At 42.0% G+C, this 20,533-nt stretch overlaps 2 protein-coding genes across 2 annotated transcripts; both read left to right on the top strand.

Moving 5' to 3' along the window:
- Nucleotides 1–3,190: 3,190 nt before the first annotated feature.
- On the top strand, nucleotides 3,191–5,686 carry LOC147892615 (fructose-bisphosphate aldolase 1, chloroplastic-like). Its single transcript, XM_087387800.1, has 6 exons — nucleotides 3,191–3,439; nucleotides 3,861–4,130; nucleotides 4,286–4,395; nucleotides 4,560–4,650; nucleotides 4,769–5,038; nucleotides 5,125–5,686. The coding sequence occupies exons 1-6, from the start codon at nucleotides 3,272–3,274 to the stop codon at nucleotides 5,401–5,403; spliced, it is 1,188 nt and encodes a 395-aa protein (XP_087243926.1). The 5' UTR covers nucleotides 3,191–3,271; the 3' UTR covers nucleotides 5,404–5,686.
- Nucleotides 5,687–9,043: 3,357 nt separating this feature from the next.
- On the top strand, nucleotides 9,044–10,256 carry LOC147892614 (uncharacterized). Its single transcript, XM_087387619.1, has 4 exons — nucleotides 9,044–9,283; nucleotides 9,371–9,443; nucleotides 9,522–9,587; nucleotides 9,842–10,256. Exons 1-4 carry the CDS (start codon nucleotides 9,252–9,254, stop codon nucleotides 9,953–9,955), a joined length of 285 nt encoding a protein of 94 aa, XP_087243745.1. The 5' UTR covers nucleotides 9,044–9,251; the 3' UTR covers nucleotides 9,956–10,256.
- Nucleotides 10,257–20,533: the final 10,277 nt, after the last annotated feature.

Raw genomic sequence — 20,533 nt, 5'->3', positions numbered from 1 at the left:
TTAGCCTAGGGACCCGCTAGTAAGTAGATGCTTCATCGAGCCTGGCATATCTTCAACCATTGGTAGGGTGCGTGTCTCTCATCTTTGTTGTGTGTAGTGTTGGTCAAGCACATAGTGCCCCTTTTGGAGCCCTTTTTGATTGGCCGAAATTCGTACAAGGTATTTTTGTTGGAGTGTGTGACCCTCATGGGGGTGTGACTTTACGTCATAATTAGTTGGAGGGTCCTTTGGACCCTGAAGCTTGGGCAATCCCATGTCTTGGAGGTACTACAATTTGTGAAGTTCGTGGCTAGTTCGGACAACATGAGTAGGTTGATGAGATTCCTGAAATACGTTGGTCCATAAAATATAGTCGTGTCTTCTCCTACAAAGGCTCAAGTCTATTTGCGACTCTTTTTGTCTTCCACAATTTTACATTTGAGAGAGTACATTGTGAGTTCTTTATCATTGATAGTTTTGGAGGTTTCTGGTTTGCAACCTTGTGTAGAAAAGACTTTCATTAAAATAAATTATTGCATGCAAATATCCAACAATTGGTATCGAGCTGACAGTCGATCATTCTATGAGCAATTTCATAGTTTTGAGTAAGGAATTCGATTGTATTTCAAGTGTCTATCATCAAAGAATATGATGGATCTTGCAAAAAAAGACAAAGCTGGTTTGGGAGCTATCATGCAGTTCAATGGTCATAATTTTCCTTCTTGGCAATTGGCAATGTGCTTGTATCTGATGCAAAAAGGTCTCTGGAGCATGGTAGCTAGTACGAAAAAGAAACCTAATGTAGAGGACATGAAGCAGAGAAGATACCAGTGTAGGAGAACAAGAATGAGGATGCAATATGGATATTACGTTGAGCACTAGGACAAGAATTCTTCCATCACATCAATGTTGGAAAGACCAAGGAAAGACCGCAGTTGAGAATTGAATTGTCCTAGAAACCTTGTTCGAAGTGTGTATGAAACACTTGAAAGCCATGTTGAAGCAATGACTTTTTAATTTAAAGATGGATGAAACAGAAAGTTTAGAAATTGTCCTTAATCACATGCAATCCGTCTTGAAGCAAATCCATGAAGTCAGGTCCAGGGTGGAACATGAAGATAGGAAGGCCATTCTTCTAAAGATCTTGCCTTCAAAATATCACGATACGGTGAAGATCCTACGATTGGATGAGGAGAAGCATGAAATTTCTCACCTGGTGAACATGCATACATTGTGAAAGACAAGTGACGAGCTACCAAGGATGATACACGCATGTGATATTATTGTGGTAAGTCTAGTCATGGAGAGAAGTATTGTGGTAAGGCTGGTCATGGAAAGAAGTATTGCTTTAAGAAGAAAAAGGATGAAGAACAACCAAAAGCAAGAGAGAAGGCCTGTATTGCGAGTGACACTTCATCAACGACATTAGAGGTAGCAGGATTAGTATCAGATGACATTATAGAAGATGACTGGTCTTTTTAGAATCATGAACATGTCTAAGATTGCTTTGGGTTGGCAATTGTTGAGATGATCGGGTTCATTTGATTGAATTGATCATATTTTAGATGTTCATGATTAGTTGTGTTCAATTGTTTTTTTTTTGTTGACTATGTGTTACCCCCATTCGGTTCAAGGGGGGCTTGTTGGTGTGTGTGACCCTCATGGGGGCATCACATTATGTTGTAATTAGTTGGAGGATCCTTTGGACCCTAGAGCTTAGACAAATCCCGTGTCTTGGAGGATACTATAGCTTGTGCAGCTCATGGCTAGTTCTAATTGGATTTTAACTTAGCTTTATTGGGCTATCTCCATCTTTTCCCTAAGAAATAATTTAATTTCTCCATTGAAAAATAAAGGCCTCCAATTAATTTTGGAGGTATCTGTTTTATCTTAGCTTTATTGTGCTATCTCCATATTCATTGAATTTCTCCATTGAAAAATAAAGGCCTTTCCAACTAATGTTCTTCTTAGGCTAAGTTATATGTATGGAATAATTTGTTGGGATTAAGAGCCTTTAAAAATGGTAGATGGAAAGTATAGATTAGCAAACCAATGGAAGAATTAGATGAGCACCATTAGGCCAAGTGAGAACAAAACCTAGTCAAACATCTTTAATAATGCAGAAACCTTTTGGTGATGTGGCAAGTGACGATCATCCAAGTAGGTTAAAGAAGGTATTGGTTAGGATTGATACGATTACAGCTTATATGTTATTTAATTTCATGGAGGAGATGATCTAGGTGATCACGACGAAATGCGGGGGCAAGTATCTTTCATGGAAGTAGAATTATGAAATTGTATTCCATAGTAAAATTATAAAATTGCATTTGATAGTAAAATGATAAAATTGCTTTTGATAGTAGGATAGGAGCTACAATGCAATATCAAATGCAATATAATTTTAGTGTTTAAAAGTTGGTAGCAAAAGATACAATTTAGAGCATTGGATGTGGTGTGTCAATGTAACGATCATCAAGATGGCAAGGAAGGTGTCATAAAACAAATTCATGAGGTAGCTCCTCGTGTGATTTTCCTTCATGTTTCAATAAGTAGGATTGGAAGGAGCTCTTACGAAACTTCCCATGATAGTGAGCTTCAAAGAAGGTAAGACGACAAAGAAAAGCCAAAACCAAGAGGAGACATGAGTAGGCCTAGCAAGGTTCATGTACTATAGTGGAGCATAAGAGAAGAGGGAGCCTCTGCTTTACAAGCATCATAGGTGATGATGAATCGATACCTCCTGGTAGCCTCCAGCTTAGGGGCCTATCAGAGCATCGAGAGGTTGCCATTGATGCCAAAGTAAGAGTAGAAACTTCATGGCAACCCAATGCTTAGGGCCCATTGGAGCATCAAAAGGCTGCAATGAATCAATTGATGCCACAAAGTAACATGACGAAGTGGTCCCAAGGGCAAAGTTTTCGGCAAGTCTCATTGAGTGCATGGAGGGCTATAACTTGTGTGACTCTGATATTGAAGTGCAAGTATGAAAAAAGGTGATGAATGGTAAATTTCGATGGGTGAGGGAAAGGGAAAGGGAAATGGAAGTGTGCAAGGGTGTTGTGTATCTTAAAACCCACCCCCTTTCCCCCCCCGGGGCCCCAAAAAAAAAAAAAAAAAAGGGGTGTGAGCCACACGTTGGAGGGGAGCCACACGTTGGAGGGGAGGGAGGACAGCCATTCATTTGGGTGAGCCATTTCCTAATATTACGCACTCCATTTGTTATCATCTCCATTCTATCTTCACGAGCACCAGCCTCAGCCGCCACCTTCAAGCTCCCTCCGTCGCCATAGCCATGGCTGCCCTCCTCAAGCCCGCCGTCTCCCTCGCCTCTTCCCAATTCTTTGGCCAATCCCTTAAACCTTCCTCCCCTCCCTCCTCCTCCTCCTCCTCCTCCTCCCAGCACTTCTCCCCTCTGTCTGTCCGCGCTGGGGCTTACTCCGATGAGCTCGTCAAAACCGCGGTATGCCTCCCCTTCACTGCTCTCTCTCGCTCTAATTTCTTGTCTTTTGTCATTTCTGCAGCGTTATTTGTGTCTTGCAAAACTTTGGAAGTGACTCTGAAGCCTCCTGTGTGTGTCACAAAGCACTTCTGAGTCTTCCTTACGGGGTATTTCGAGCTGAACGTTCAGATCACGTATGTGCTGCACGTAATGCTGTGAGCGTTCCTGACGTCTCGGTAGACGCTTTTAATCTTCGTCTACACGTTTGAAGCAGCTCATGAGTTTCGTTACTGTCTTTGACGTGGCTGTTATACACGATCTTTGCAAGATGCAAGGAATTTCTTAGCATTCCTTACTATTAAAAGGCGACAAGCGAGTGCCACATTGAGCTTCTCTGCGCTTCCTCCGCTAAGTACTCATTTTGAATCTGAATCCTTCTCAGAAATCTATCGCCTCGCCTGGTCGAGGTATATTGGCCATGGACGAGTCTAACGCTACTTGTGGGAAGCGTCTCGCCTCTATCGGCCTTGAGAACACGGAGGCTAGTCGCCAAGCGTACAGACAGCTCCTCGTCACCACCCCTGGACTTGGAGAGTACATCTCGGGTGCCATCCTCTTCGAAGAGACTCTCTATCAGTCAACACTGGACGGGAAGAAGTTTGTAGACTGCCTTAAAGCACAGGGCATCGCTCCTGGGATCAAGGTGGACAAGGTAAGCCAAATGTTATGTGAGATTGCGGAGTTTAATCCGACAATTCGATAGCCAGACAGCTGCACTAGGGAGGGAGGGAGGGAGGGAGGCATTATTTCCTGATCTAAAGGTCAGCCTCTTCTAGTGTTTAACGTTGTACTAGGTGATACATGCAGGGTCTTGTGCCGTTGGCAGGCTCGAACGACGAGTCCTGGTGCCAGGGGCTAGACGGTTTGGCTTCTAGGTCCGCGGAATACTACAAGCAGGGTGCGCGTTTCGCCAAGTGGTAAGATTTCGTGTTCAGCTTTAGTGAGATATTCCATCTCTCCTTTGTGTAAAGTTTTGGCCCGTTAGAAGTTGGGTTTGTTGTTCTATTCTGGATTGAAACAATCTCAGTTCCTACACAAACTCTATTTGAAAAGTTCACTCACATGGCATATCTCTTTGCAGGAGAACTGTGATCAGCATTCCCAATGGTCCATCGGAGCTTGCAGTTCAAGAGGCTGCATGGGGACTAGCCAGATACGCTTCAATTTCTCAGGTATGTTCCTATCTGTATTACTTAGTCATAGCATGGGTTAGGATTGAGTGCAGTCTTCGTAATGAGAAACTGTTATTGCAATGGTTTTTGCACTGCTCACCTACGCCTCGGTGTGCAGGACAACGGACTTGTACCCATTGTTGAGCCAGAGATTCTTCTGGATGGCGAACATGGCATTGACAGGACCCTAGAAGTGGCTGAGAAGGTGTGGAATGAGGTCTTCTACTTCCTTGCCAAGAACAACGTTATGTATGAAGGTATTTTGTTGAAGCCCAGCATGGTTACTCCTGGAGCTGAGTGCAAGGAGAGAGCCACTCCTGAGAAGGTTGCTGAGTACACTCTCAAGATGCTGAAGAGGAGAGTGCCACCATCAGTCCCTGGAATTATGGTAATTTTGCGTGTTCTGGAAATTTTCCTCTCCTTGTCGTCTTCTTTTTTTAAGCAGTATTGAGCTGCGTACTTCTTTTTGTGCAGTTCTTGTCAGGAGGCCAGTCAGAAGTGGAGGCTACCCTCAATCTGAATGCCATGAACCAGTCCCCTAACCCATGGCATGTATCGTTCTCATATGCCCGAGCTTTGCAAAATACCGTGTTGAAGACATGGGGTGGGCAGCCAGAGAACGTAGAGAAAGCTCAGACAGGTCTTCTGATCCGAGCCAAGGCCAATTCCTTAGCTCAACTAGGGAAATACTCCGAAGAAGGAGAAAGTGAAGAGGCCAAGAAGGGAATGTTTGTCAAAGGCTACACTTACTGAGTGTCGACTCTTACCTTCCATGATTATTGCAGATGCCACTGAGTTGTATCATTTTCGTCTCCTTCTTTACCCCAGGGCTCATCTCATAGAATGAACTACAACACGAATTCGTGCTGATTCTATGGACGAGCCCCATAACGACTTTGTAGCTTAAGGCTGAGGCTGCTGTAGATGGAGATCGAAGTTTTTAATGATGTGGGAGTTCTAGATTTTGTAACCTTATATTTTGAGGTGTCTTAATACAAAATTTACCAGTCAAATTGCCAAGGTCAAGTGCCGTGTCTCTCTTCGAAAAGCATTGAGATTGGGATGCACTTGAAGTGATTAGTGTTTCTAGGAGTTCTAATCCAAGAAGGGTGCGATTGTCTGTGGCCAAAGAATTGGTTACATTGAGATTGGGATGTGCTTGAAGTGGTGGTTTGAACTTCTTTATCAATTATGTATTGCAATATTTGAAATTCAATGTTCCAAGAACATAATAGTAGTCATAGAGACTTGATCTACGTGTTTTGTAGCTTTCCTACCTCTAGGTGAGAACCTATTAGTTGTGGTCATGGAATGCGAGAAAGGAATATCTCGTCAAGGGATGCAGTAGGAGAGATGTATGTATATATGTCAACTTTTACATTGTGTGGTGGAATGGGTCACCAAACTTGTGCGCCCACACTCACACAATGCTTTCTAACTTGATTAAGGGGAGGAAAAAGTATTAAAAAATGGAACCTACTACTTGAGCCTAGGAAACTTACAAGATGAAGCAAGAGTTGAATTGTCTACCAACCTCATGTACCCAAGGAAATACTTTAAATTTTGTTCCACATGCATATAAGGAAAGAAATTTTGTTGAATGGCCTTAATTGCCCATTTATGAGTTGTAACAATAAATTTTTATGTTATTATTATTTATTTAAGAATTTAAAATTTGCGTTTATTTACTTGAGAACCTATTAGGAGGAAAAGAAAAAACTTTTGTGCCTCTACTTAAAAAATTATTATGGAATGAAAAAAAGAAAAAGGAAGTATGCAATGTACGAATGTTGCTTCTAGCAATATTGTACGAGAGATGTATGTTAATGTATACCACTACATTGTGTGATGGGGTGAGTCACCACACACACACACACACAACTCTCTCTCGTGTACACTAACTTGATTTAGGGGAGGAAAAGTATTTGAAAATTGAACCTACGATTTGAACCTAATCCTAGTTTTTAGAAGTTTGCAAGATGAAGCAAAGAGGTGAATTGTCTTACCAACCTCAAGGACTTAAACAAATTCTTTAAATTTGTTCCACATGATAAGGAAAGAATTTATCTTGAATGGCCTTGATTGCCCATTTATGAGTGTTGCAATGATAAATTATGTGGTGTATTTGTATTTTGAAACTTATTATTGAATTGGTCTTCTCTTGTGTTGAAATACATCTAGCATGTCGCCCCCATCAAAAGTGAGAAAATATTTTTATTTCCATTACCTGACAAATTGCTTGTGTTACATCACTAGTAGATTCACTCTTTTACTAACAAAATACTTGAAGAATACTTTGGGATGCAACCCACTATCAATCAATAAATGTCATGCAGTGAAGCACAAATTTCACTAATAGGAACAAAAGGAAAGACACTATGGGGACACTATAAGCCATCCATCAACACCCAATCTAGAGGTGTAGTATTTTCATTATGGTTATGTCCTTTGCGTTGTTTTCTCAAATTGATGCTAATTGCTCAAAACATTTAATTGCTCGCAATTAAGATAGCAAGGCCTCCAATACGCTCTATTGATCTAGGCCTCTATTCAGCTCCTCCTGCTATTCAATTAATTTGCCTATTCCGCTCTTCCTTTTGCCTCCATTAACCTATTGCTCTTCAATTAATTCGCCTCGATTATTCTTGTGCCTCATTTCGCATTCTCCGCTCATCTCATGTGCTCCTGTCCCACCCTCAACTCCCTCCCCTCTACCCCTTCCTCGCTTATCTCTCCCTCCCCTATCTCCACTTTGAGGCATAGAGAGGCTTTCACACTCTCTCCTCCTCTATGAGAGCCTTTTAGAGGCCCCTCCTCCTGCTTTACCATCCTCTCTTCACCCTGTCTGGGCTTTATAGGAAGCTGCAGCGGCTTCTGGAGGGCAAAAGCTTCTCCAAGAAGCTGCCCTCTTATCTTGAAGCTTCTGATACGTATCGCTACATATCTCGCCTTCTCGTTATATATCGCCCTTAATTTTTTTTTGTCGCCAGGTTTAATTTTTGTCAAAATCGCCCTTCGCCCCCACGTGAAAATTAATTAATGCCCCCATAATTAATATGGGGGTACCTATATACCTATTGAGCAAACAAACAAAAATCGATTAGTATTAGGATCCCAGGATAACCGCGTCCCTCCCTTCCTCCTTAGCACTCACCTCCCCCCTCTCCTCTCCTTTCTTGCTCAACTCACCTCCTTCCTTCTCTCGTCCTCTCCTCCCCCTTCCCCCTCTCCTTTCTTCTCCCATAGAACTCCTTCTTCTCCCCTTCCTCACTCTCCTCCCCTTGCCCCATCTTTCCTGTCTCCTCGCCTTCCCCTATCCTCCCCTCTTCTGCTCATTCTCCCCTTCCTTCTCTCCCCCTTCCTCTTCTCCTCCCATTCCCTCTCTCCTCTCATGTCTTGCTTAGCTCGCTCCCCCCCCCCCCCCCCCCGCCTTTCTCTCCTCTTGTGCTTTGCTCGCCCCCTTCCCCTCTCCTCTTCTCTTCCGCTCAGCTTACCCTCTCGCCCCTTTCACCCTCTCCTTTCCTCTCTCTGCTCTGCTCCCCCCTTCCTCCTCTCCTCCCCTTCCCCCTGTCCTATCCTCTCCTCTCTCGCTCAGCTAGGTTAGGCTACGTTAGATTAGGCTAAGGTTAGGTTAGGTTAGGGCGGTTCAGATAGGGCGGTGGTCGTGACTACATAAGGGACATGGAGTGATTTGTAGCAAGCTGATTCGATTGCCGGCATGTCCAATAGTAGAGAACCCCCCCTCACTGAAGGCCGTTCAACTAATCGGACGCGAAGATGTGCATGCAAATTAACGAATGATTACTAGTATGTGGCGGATGACCCTTCCCCATATGAACCCACCCATGGGCTTGGGAATTTTCCACTGAAATGAGAACTAGGTTGCGGTAGGCAGCCTTTCCGTCATGGCTCTAGCTCTAAATTGGAACTGAATCCTCACTATTATACAATTGGAGTTTCACTAGCAAGGTAGGATTCACTATTATACAATTGTAGTTTCAAGAGCAAGTTCGGGAGCTTTGTCCAACAATTACTCAATCAAGTGATGGCAAGAAAGAAAATATGCAATTATCTCCCTCCTTATATAATAGATTTGTGGGAAGAATGAATAAAAAAGTATGCTTTTGGGTCAAATTTGGAAGGACTGTTTTAGTCCTTTAGATCAATCTAAAATCAAGGGCCTAAAATTGTACCCGTGGCTTAAGGAGAGCTCACAAAAGTTTTGCTTTTCTAGAAAGCACTTTTCAATCCCTTGGATCTTCATAAAGATCAACGCCTATAATCACGACACATGGCTTAACGAGGGCTTAAAAAAGGAAAACTTCCTTCTAGGCTGCCTACGGTAACAAAGTGAGAATTAAGTGAAAATTTCATTACAAGTAAAAGAATCTTTAAAGCCACTCCTTGCACAATTCCCATAAGGAGAGAACCCTTTGGCATGCCAAAAATCTTGGGCTTGGAAGGACAAGGTATAAAATTTTGAATTAGGATTGCTATCTTGTTTTCAGAAGCTTGGGAGGAGGCGACATCCAGGACTTGCGGCCTCGCAGAAGCAATGGAGCTTTGCTACTACCATTACATGTAACCTCGCAGAAGTACCAATGGATCGTATCAGTCTTCCTGACATGCTTCGGTATCGTTCATTCGTGCTCATCATCGCTTTTCTCGCTCATTGACCTATCGTTTTGCCATTTATCTCAAGCTTGATTCTTCTCTCCAGGATTTTGGAGGAGGAAGAATCGGTGCTGACGCAGATGCACGGTAAGATTTCTGAGGAGCTCCATCGCCTCCAGGTATGCAATCGTTGACCCTTATTAAGCTTCACCTCACTTTCTGAAAATTGATCATGCTGAAACAAGGGTTGTGTGTAGGTGGAAGAGGAAATGTTTCTGCGCACCCTAGAAAAACTTGGCCGGAAGCAGATTACTATTAGCAAGGTAATACACCTATGTTTCAGTTTTAACTTCTGTGCTTTGAGACGCTGGCAATGGAGCGGGTATTTATGTGGCTGCTTTTCGAAGTATTGCTTTCTTTCAGGCGTGTCCATGCATATATGTGGGACCGTCCTTTTCACCCCTCCCCTAGAATACTTGTTACAGTGTGTTCAGGTTTTAGTATAGGGTTTTAGTTTTTTCAGGTCTGCTGTGTCACGAGGTTTTTAATGGAGTACACTCTTGGTTGGCAAATTTAGGATGGTGAAAAATGCGAGAATCCGGATGTAGATCATGCGTTATTTGAAGCCTTGAAAGAAGCATTGGCAGAAGATGGAAGGCATGTTGAAGAGAAGCTTGATGAAAAAGTCTGAACTTTTTGACCCTCTGGTAAAAAGTGCTATGCTTCCACGGAAGCGATAAATGGTTGGTGGCTCAACTCAGGCAGCTAAAGACTTAAATAGTTTTGTGACTTGATGTCTTAGATGCATGGAGGTCCTTCACATGCGCGTCTTCACTTGTCCACAAGTGTGACTCTTTGGCATAGATAAAGATTTAGCCATCTGTGGCTTTCCAATTCCTACTATATTTAAAACTGTATTCAGAGCTGAATAGCACGAAGCCATTGCTCAAGCCAGTATTGAATAACCACTTTGTGCTATACTTTAACTTGAATGCTAGCCCTTGCGACTACCTTTGAGTGTGTGTGTGTGTGTGTGTGTGAGAGAGAGAGAGAGAGAGAGAGAGAGAGAGAGAGAGAGAGAATCTGAGGCGGGATTGGGTTCCAATAGCCCTCCCAACCCTGAAGAGTACTTATTGTATTATATGGAATACCTGGCCTTGTTCAGCTTGCATCCATGTTGCTCCAGGATTGCTCTAATGGCATAGGAACCCACACATCAAATGGGGCTGATCCCACTGAGGCAATGTGAGGCATGGTGCTGTGGTTACTGCTTCCTTCAAACAGCTGAACGCTATAATGGGTAAGGTGAATGGGCAGTTTCTTAATCCTAACTCCTTGTAGCAAGTTAGCGATGGAAACCAGTCTTTGCCAGATCCTTGATATGCTTTTTGCATCCAAACGAACACCTGTGGGGATGATGATGTGGCCCAAATCATGCACCTCTTCCAAAAAGAAGCTGCCCTTTTTGGTGTTGATGTACAGCTGATTGTTTCTCAAAAACTGAAGAACCTGTTGGACATGACGTGCATGCTGTGTTGGATCCTTCGAAAAAATCAGAATATCATCTAAGAATACAAAGATTGATTTAACAATTAGAGGTTTGAAGATTTGTAGCATCCTGTGATTAAAGGTTGCTAGCACCCCAGTGCCAAAGGGCATAACAACGAACTTGTATTGGGCCTTCAGTGTTGGGAAGGCTGAATTTGGAAAATACATCTGGTGGTATCGGCTTTTCAAATCAATTTGAGAATATGTTGGCCCCATTTTTTAGGCACTCCAAATGTAGTTGATTTGGGCCATTGGAAATCGTCAGTTTGTTTAGTGTGTGGGAATTCACACCCAATCTGGAGAGTTGCTTCATCTGATGAAGCTGCTCCTCAACAAGTCCTCTAGTTAGTCATCCTCCATCTTCTGGTTTGAAAGGGTAGGGATGCTTGCTAGGTGGTGATGCGTGAGGAATAAGCTGAATGTGATGATCTTTCAGTCGACTTGGTGGTAACGTGGAGGAAAATCGGATGTGAGGAAAATCTCATTGTACTGATGTGACAAGGCGTCTTGCTTGGGGTTGTGGCTGTAGTTGCTGTGGCCAAATTGCCATAGACTACGTCTTTGACACCTCAATGGATCTCGTGGGACATTCAAATTGCTGAGACTAGAGATCAGGGAAGAGTGTCTTGAAGCCACACAATGAACTTCAAGCCATGGCCAAGAATATGAGTTCCAAGCCCTTCTGATGGTAGTTTGGTTGAACCTATTTGCACCTAATATGATGTCCTCTTCTTGCGTTGGTGCGAACCTTGAGCCGGCTGTTGATCCACCCTGAAATCTCGATAGTAGCTGAAGTGGCCTCCATGCCACTCTCTACTTGTCGTCTCCGGAATGTTCCTTTCAAGGTGACTGTACCTATTGGGGAGAGTCAATCGGGCCTGCTTGGCAGCTTTGGTGGAGATGATGTCGTATGAACTCTTTTAGCTGTGAGGATAAGGACCCCTTGCCCTAAAACTTGAACATAGTGGGAAATGTGTGAAGCACCCCCTTTTGCTGATCTTGAATCTCCTTGATGACCATGGACATCGTTTTCGTGGGTGCCGAAGCTAATAGAGAACCAACTGAGTTTCTTGAAGTGAGGGTGATCCCACTTTTTGTGACCCTGCATATGACAATAAAAGCAACGGTTCTCCTTGGCATATGTCACCCTGGTTGTTGAATTCAAGAAACGGCCATAGTCATGTCTGTCTTTTGTGGTCTAGTTCTACTTTGATTGCCCGTTCCTAGGTTTCTTCCCAATGTTAGAACCACCGTGGTACTTCTTGTTGAGGGATGCCTTGGGTCTGCGACCCTTGCTCATGAGCTGAAAATTATGAGCAAGCTCATAAGCACCTTTGTAATCCTTAGGCCTGAAGCTGCGCACGTGTATTACTGACAACTGTAGCAAATGAATGGGTACAACTGTAATGGAGGAGAGGCTCCCTCCTAGAGGTGCAAGCTGGCAGGGGTGGAGATCTATTGTGCCCTCTTCCTTGCTGCTGGGTAAGATCCCTGGCATGTCACTGGTTCCTGTGGTGGCTGTACTGAAGGTGGACTTTGAGGCCCCTGGTCCAAATCTGACTATGCACAGAGTGCAAAATATTGCAAAGAGTGGAAAGAGTATGTACAACTGTATACAACTTAACCGTGATTCCCTGGTTCTAAGGAAGATCAAGCGATTGTTGAAAGTACCTGAACGTGTCAAAGGGAGAGTGGTTTGGGGAAGTTATCTGCAGCTTGTTCTTGTGTTGGAACATGGAAAAGAAGGGGCAGTGGTCCTTGTGTAGGTGTTAGGGCAGGAACTGACTGACTGGTGTGTGGCCTGCAGTCTTCCACAGAGTGGCTGGACCTGCTGTCAGACCCAACCTGTCAGCAGGCTTGATATGTGGCACTGCTGACCTGGCAGTCAGTATTTTTGCTGATGGCTGTGCCTGCTGCTGCTGTGGATGATGTCAGCAGCCTGTACAGGCTGTATGGCTGCCATGCTGTCTGCTGTGTCTACTGTGGGGCTGTTGCCAGCAAGGCAGTCATCCCATGGGCTGCAGAATGCAGATACCTATATGAGAGAGAGAGCGAGAGAGAGAGAGTAGATTAGTGATCTATCCGAGACCCTAAGGCCTGACCTATCACGCTAAAGATTTCAATGACCCAAACCACATAACGACCCCAAGGGTGAACCAATGAACTAAATCCAAAGTTCCAACACTCACTTTTTCGACAGCAATGAAAAGAACAAACAGAAGGGACATGCTAAAAGAAGAGGATGACGGAAAAGATGCTGTAGCTTGACAACGGAGGTGGAGGTGGAAATGTTATGCGCAGAGAACAGCTGCAGCCAGATGACAAGCTGCTGCTTCACCATAGCCATGGTGGTTGTTCCTCTCAGGCTGAAAGGAGTTATATGCAGATACAAAGGCACAATGAGGTACATTGTTGTCACGGCAGGTTGGGAAGAAAAGGTTCCAATGCACCATAGTTCCGAGAAGTCTTTCTTCAGTTCTGAGAACTTTTTTTTTCAAGGAAGGGGGATGCTGAAGCCGTGGATGCTGGTAGCATTTGGCCTGAAGAGGCGACCGATATCTGTTTTAGGATCCTGGATGAGCCCTGCATGCAAGCATCAGTAGGCTAAGGAGACGACACAGGCCATCCAAAGGACCATGGATTAAAGGCATCCATAGGACCACAGAAGTGTGGGCTGCAGCTTGCTGTTCCCCCAATGCACATTTTTAAAGCATTAGCAGGCTGACAAAGGCTGGAAATTGATTGGGGTATGCACTATATGATGATTCTCTCTAGCATGTGTTTTGCAATAGACTCTTGAAAGAAGCTTTTGCATTACTAGCTTTCTACATAAAATTTCCAAGAATAGCATGAGTTGGTAAGAAGCAAGGTGAAGACTTCCCTCTTGAATCTGGTAATATCACAGTAAGACCTTAATTCAAGGAAGCAAATACAAGTCATAGAGAATGGCTAAGAGAGCAGTCAAGCAAGAGCTAGCAAGTATAAGCTGCATGATGTGTGTTTGCCCTCTTAAAGAGGGCCAGATAGTGGTGAATGGAAGGATGTGCATGAAGCACGAGGGAGATAGTGGTGCAGACTTGTACTCGTAAATGAAGATGCACAAATGTCGATGTACACAAAACTTAACATAAGGCCCCCTCTCTTACAACTTGTTCACAAAGCTCAAGTTTGCTTTTTAATTTCAAGTTATTAAAATGATGTTAACACCACACTTTCGACAAAACATGAAGGTGGAAATTTACCATTTGTGAAGTTATTTTACGAGGCTTTAGGAGTAGGAAGTTTTGTTAAATGGAAATAACCCACCGCAGCTTACATTGTCCTAAAGCTCAATTATGAAAATTTTATGAATTGTTGCTTGCCAGCATTTACAAAGTGTAATAGAGGGGAGAAATAAAGTAAGTGGGAGTAGCACTATTATGCTAGGGGGTCTTAGGAAACGAAAGCACTACGAAGGAGTGGGGGAGGACCATTTAGGCCTCATGGCTTCTCATTGTAGTCACATTTTAATGGGAAATCTCCACTCATATAATGATTTTATAAGGGTAAAGGTTTTAACAGATCACATGAAGTGGCATTATCCACCTTTGGATGGAAGGAATAGTAGGCACCATGTGTCACTTAGGCACTATCATCACCATTCACATTGCTACCAATCATGCATGTGATTTTATATGTTTTGATTGGGCACATTGCGTTTGCCAAATGAAGCCTTAAGTGTCTTCTTTCTAACCCCTATTTGATCCTCATGAGTAGAGTTTAGTGTTCTTAGTGGGTTTGGTATTGGCACACCAATATACTATTCGAGCAAATGTTTGTAGAGATGCACCAAGGTAAAAAGTTAAGCTTCATTTGATTCCATTTATTTGCAACAATCATAGATACAAAAATATAGCATTGTGAAAAATTAACATAATATCTACAACACCTAGGTTTTACTCTCTCTCTCTCTCTCTCTCTCTCACACACACACACACACACACACGCACGCATATGCACACGCAACTTTTTCTACCTTGGAAGTCTTTATTGGTGAGACTCCGGAAATCTTTGCAAACTCATAATGTACCTTTTTATACTTTGATAGTCCATTTTTTTGGAATTACATACATGAGCTAGTCCATACTTGTTATGATGTCTCTTTGACAATCTTTTCCTCCTCACAAAAATTTAAATAGTAGATAATGCTTCTAAATATATTTTCGTAAGTAAGGGTTAAAATCCAAAACTCATGAAAATCTTCCCCTAGCCCTACAATAGTCACACACACACACACTTTCTCTCTTTATCCCACTCATACCCCCTCAAGGCTCACACACACACACATGGGTTTACAACACACTAGCTAATCCAATTTTTAATGACATCTTTCAATAAGTCCTAATCTATTCCTTACATGGATTTAACAAGCAAAAATTTTTTCTAACGTCTTTATTAGTAGTAGTTAAAATGCATATGATTTCTTTTCTTTTCCTATCATTACTCGCTCCCCCCTTGGTTACGGTTCTACAATATTATATGCCACCCTATGGACTTATGAATGAACATATGGGTTTTGATGGTATCTAAGAACTAATAGATTTGCACCTGACTTAAGAATTTTACGGATAGATTAAAAGATGGGAGAGGTTGTCATCCTTGGCCTACTATGCAGTGCATATGGTGGACATTTATTGTAGGGCTATTTCTAGAGTGCTCCCTCCCCCGCTCCCTCCCCCTTCAAGCTGTCAACGTCCTCCCAACTCTTAGACTCAATCCTCATGGCTACTCCTCCACTTCCTACTCTTTCCCCATTGCTCATGGCTTCATCTCAGGTGCATTTGATTGGCCTCTCATGCTTACTTCTTTCAACTCATACGGTTGTCTCTTCCATGATCTATTGAGATACTCTTTTGGCCTACCTTGTTTGAAGCATCCGCTGTTGCAACATGCACTTACCATTACTAAAAAAACATTTTAACAGGTCACATGAAGTGGCATTATCCACCTTGGGATGGAAGGAATAGTAGGCACCACGTGTCACTTAGGCACTCTCATCACCATTCACATTGCTACCAATCATGCATGTGATTTTATATGTTTTGATTGGGCACATTGCGTTTGCCTCATGAAGCATTAAGTGTCTTCTTTCTAACCCCTATTTGATCCTCATGAGTAGGGTTTAATGTTCTTAGTGGGTTTGGTATTAGCAAACCAATATACTAGTGGAGCAAATCTTTGTAGAGATGCACCAAGGTAAAAAGTTTAGCTTCATTTGATTCCATTTATTTGCAACAATCATAGATACAAAAATATAGCATTGTGAAAAATTAACATAATATCTACAATACCTAGGTTTTACTTAATCTCTCTCTCTCTCTCTCTCACACACACACACACACACACACACACACACACACATAATTATTTTTAAAGTGAAATCTTATATTTCTGCATGGGAAACCTCAGAAGAGGTGAAAACCCACCATGAAGTACAAAAGTAAAAAGATTACAAGTAGGTTCTTGGAAAAAGCTAGGAGGTTAACTGAAAACTGGAAAAGTGAAAATAATCACAAATCACCAGCGGAGGCATCCAGCAGGATATCCACCACGGTGAGATTATTCGCTTGCCAAAATTGTTGTAAAGGAACCACATCACCATCAATAAAATGAAGGTGTTTTTTACCCTTGTGATTATTCTTTAGATAAGCAGGGAGTCAAAATTTTTGAATTACAGGGTCAAAAACCTACTGCAACCGAAAGGTAGAGGCAGGTGCTAGATCCGACATTGATGGGGCATCAGTATCTAGTCCAACAGAGGTATCCATATTAGCAACCATAGTTTGAGTAACTTGCCCTTGCAAATCCACAATTGGTTCCATAAGGCCATCATACACTAGATCCGAAGAAGAGAGATCCACCAGTAGCTCAAAGGATTTTGATTCAAGAGTCGAAAAATTTAGCTAAGGCTCCACACCAACCAAAGAAGACCGTGTTGTTGAACTAAAGAAGGATCCGTGGAAACCACTGAAGAGGTGAGTGGGATAGAAGAGGTGCATCATGGCAAGGAGTGAGAACACATGAGATATAGAAATGAGTGTACTATTGATTGTGAGAGAGGTGACTCTCTCTTATAGAAATGGGGAGAGGGTGGCCTAGATCATAGGCACCTTCCCTACATCAGTGGCAATCAGTCCCTACATCAATGGAACTGGCTAAATCAAAGGAACCTCTCATGTGGGGGCCTTTGTACTTACATCATCACTTATGTCATAGACTAGACACCTCATAGCACTAGGTGTGCTTCTACTACACACACACACACACACACACACGTGACTCCCCTAGATGCACACATGCACCTTAGAGCAAAGCCCTTGATCATATTTATCCCAACATACCCCCCCTCAAGGGTTTGCCTCTTGCTATGTCAAGGATACATCTAGTCACGTAGTTTCTCATGCCATCTAATGGTGGTCAAGGATAAATCTATGGCTAAGATCTCATTCTAGCAAAGGTGCCCAAGGGTCAAGGTTTATTCTTTTTGGAGTACTACTCCAGGCAAAGAACCTCAAAATTTAACCAATTGATGATAAACAAAATTTCAAAGACAAAGTGCTCAAAAGGCATAGTCCTTGTCTTCTACCACAAAGTTTGATTGTGCATTTGTTGATGTACTTTCCTCAATCATATTTGCCTTGGAATTCTTTGTAAATGTTTGATCATCTTCAAGCTTTCTAGTGTCCAAAAGTGATGTCTCTTGTTGAAGAGACTCACAAGCAATATGAGTATCATCCTTCATCTTGAAAACTTTGAGGAAGCCTTCAATGCTTGACATCCATATACATCTTGTCATTTTCCAATGAAGTTGGCATGAAATTAAAGTGTGAAGAGAGTAGATCTCCCTTTTTCAATGGTAGCTCCAAGAATATCTCATCAGCAAGAATGTTGTACTTGAGAAGTACAAAACATTTCCAAAAGGAAACATACTTTGAAACATAGTCATCCATATTTGCATCCATTTGTGAGTGAACATAAACTTCATGATTGTAGAGGAGGATTCCATAAAGTTTGTCTCACCATATGCATACCATACTTGCTTATCTCCATATATGTTGGCATGTCTCCACCATGTTATGCATCAATGCTTTTAGAACTGAAGTCTCCTGTCAATGCATCAACCTCAACACACATTTGTACTTATTTCAAGCATGAAACCTCTCAAAACTGTTTTCTTCTTCTTGAAGTAGTTAGAGTTTCGTTCAATAACAACAAGAATTGGGCATATTCCCTTCAACTATCACTTCAAACTAGCCAAATACTAGTCCAAGGGCATTGTTGGCATTTTGGAAAGTCACTTTGGCACATTTAGCAAGTGGTGAATGCTTGATTTTGATGCCAAAGGGTTGCACATGTGAGGTGATACATCGATGATGTAGTAAATGCCATTTTGATGCACTAAAGAGGGCAATTTCATTCTCTGGTATAAAATTACAGAGAGTAATTTTTTTGCAAACAACAAACATGGAAGTTGGAGACCAAAATTCACATAGCTCGTAGCTCCACGAGCATTTTTATGCAGAAATGAAGGCTGTATACTAGAGATTATCCTCAACCAAGAAAGAGTGCAATGTTGCACTAGGTCGCCATAGCCAAGCTTAGCAAATTCGACTGGTTTTTTGCCTGTTTCTCCTCGAATACTTGACCAAATGAGCTTAAACTTCATTAACAACTTTCTTGTAGTGTCGCCCAAGTTGCCCTCAGAGGAATTTTGAAATGAATGACCACAAAGACAGAATTATGCAAAAGTTCGACATACTTTTTTCTAAGCGGCACAAGTAGCTCAGGCAAAATTTTAACAAACCCACTGATCCAGACATGCACCCTAGAGTGGGTAATCTCCTACTGGAAGTACCTAAGCAATGGTGAAACGATGAGGGAGAACAAGCTCTCACAAATTTGGGGGAGAAATGAAGATGGTAGAAGTGAGGAATCTTTGAAAAAACTAGGAATTCATGCTAGAGAGAGCATCTAATGCTAGGCTAGGCAAGATCTAGAACCTAAAGCTCTGATACCAAATGAAGACGTGATTAGGATAGAAGAGGTGCATCATGGCAAGGAGTGAGAACACATGAGATATCGAAATGAGTGTTCTATCGATTCTGAGAGAGGTGACTCTCTCTTATAAAAATGGGGAGAGAGTGGCCTAGATCATAGGCGCCTTCCCTACATCAGTGGCAATCAACCCCTACATCAGTGGAGCTGGCTAAATCAAAGGAACCTCCCATGTGGGGGACTTTGTACTTACATCATCACTTATGTCATAGACTAGACACCTCATATCTCTAGGTGTGCTTCTACTACACACACACACACACACACACATGACTCCCCTAGATGCACACATGCACCTTAGAGCAAGCCCTTGATTATATTTATCCCAACAACCATAGCACGAGATACAGAGGGTTGCTCCTCCTACTGCTGCTGTTGAAGAGACAAAGCTGCAAAAGGATTGCTCAAAAGAAGAGAAGCTACAGCTAAGGAAAAGTATTGTGGCCATCGGATATGCTTTGCATGGTCGATCGAGCATTAAATACCATTTTTACCTTAGTGTCATAAATTTCTCACTCATTTTAGACTAATGAGGGCACAGGTGCATGCGCGCGCGAGCACACACACACACACACGTAGCACAAGTCTAGAAAACCCTATAACAGATAACCTAGGTTATAAAGTGGTACTTCATGTGTACATGCTAATTCTTATAAGAAAACCATCATAAGCCACAAATGAACCCCTATGGAGAAGCCTCATTTAGTGCTACACTTATAGAATCAAATAACTAGACTCTTAAATGCTTGCTTCAACATGTGTAATAGATATAATGAATGCTTTATTGTGTCGATGGATGTCTTTTCTTAGGCCATTTAGAGTACTATGAATCTTTAAACACTATATTTAGACTTTAGCAAAGTCTAATTTTAGAACTGGACTAAACAAAAGTCCAAATTTTGTGAATATCGTAGCCACATGGTTTTTTTCCCATATATTTGAAAAACAAGTATTGCAATATTGCTTGAAACTTTAGACATCTACTTGCATATAGTGATTTTGATCCTTGGACAAATGGGAAGATAAGTGTTTAGAGAGAGAGGCGGTGTATATATTATCCATTTTCAATTTGGTGTTTTAATTCACCCATTGAAAAACAAATATTGCAATATTGCTTGAAACTTTAGACATCTCCTTGCATATAGTGATTTCGATCCTTGGACAAATGGGAGGATAAGTGTTCTTAGAGAGAGGTGGTGTATGTATACACTCTTTTCAATTTGATATTTTAATTCACCCAGAGATGAAGAACATGTATAAGGAAGAAAAATTAAAACAAGAGAAGTTAGTTTTTGATGTTTGTGGTCAAAATAGGTTGAAAAGGGAGAGGTTCTTTTTTTATGTCATACGTGCATAATAGTGTATCAGAAACATCCTTCCTCTTAAATTCTATTGCCCACCTACATCTCGATTTTTATTTTGTCGGGCATACTTGTATGTTGGTGAATTAGTGCTCCAAAAACACCAGTTTTTTAGCATACTAGATGAATATGAAGTAGAGGCGATATTCCAAAATAAGAGAAAATGCCCAAAAATTTTGAATACAATGTTTTTAGAACGATATGATAATATTCTCTTCACTAACCAACTTGTAGAAACAAAGAACCAATAAAAACTACTTTTAAGG

Source organism: Dipteris shenzhenensis, chromosome 16 (genome assembly GCF_047967505.1).
Source record: "Dipteris shenzhenensis isolate YYH24624 ecotype China chromosome 16, Dip_SZ_1.0, whole genome shotgun sequence".
NCBI lineage: Eukaryota > Viridiplantae > Streptophyta > Polypodiopsida > Gleicheniales > Dipteridaceae > Dipteris > Dipteris shenzhenensis.
Note: the sequence above shows the minus strand (reverse complement) of the source record. Positions and strands in the feature narration are given on the sequence as shown.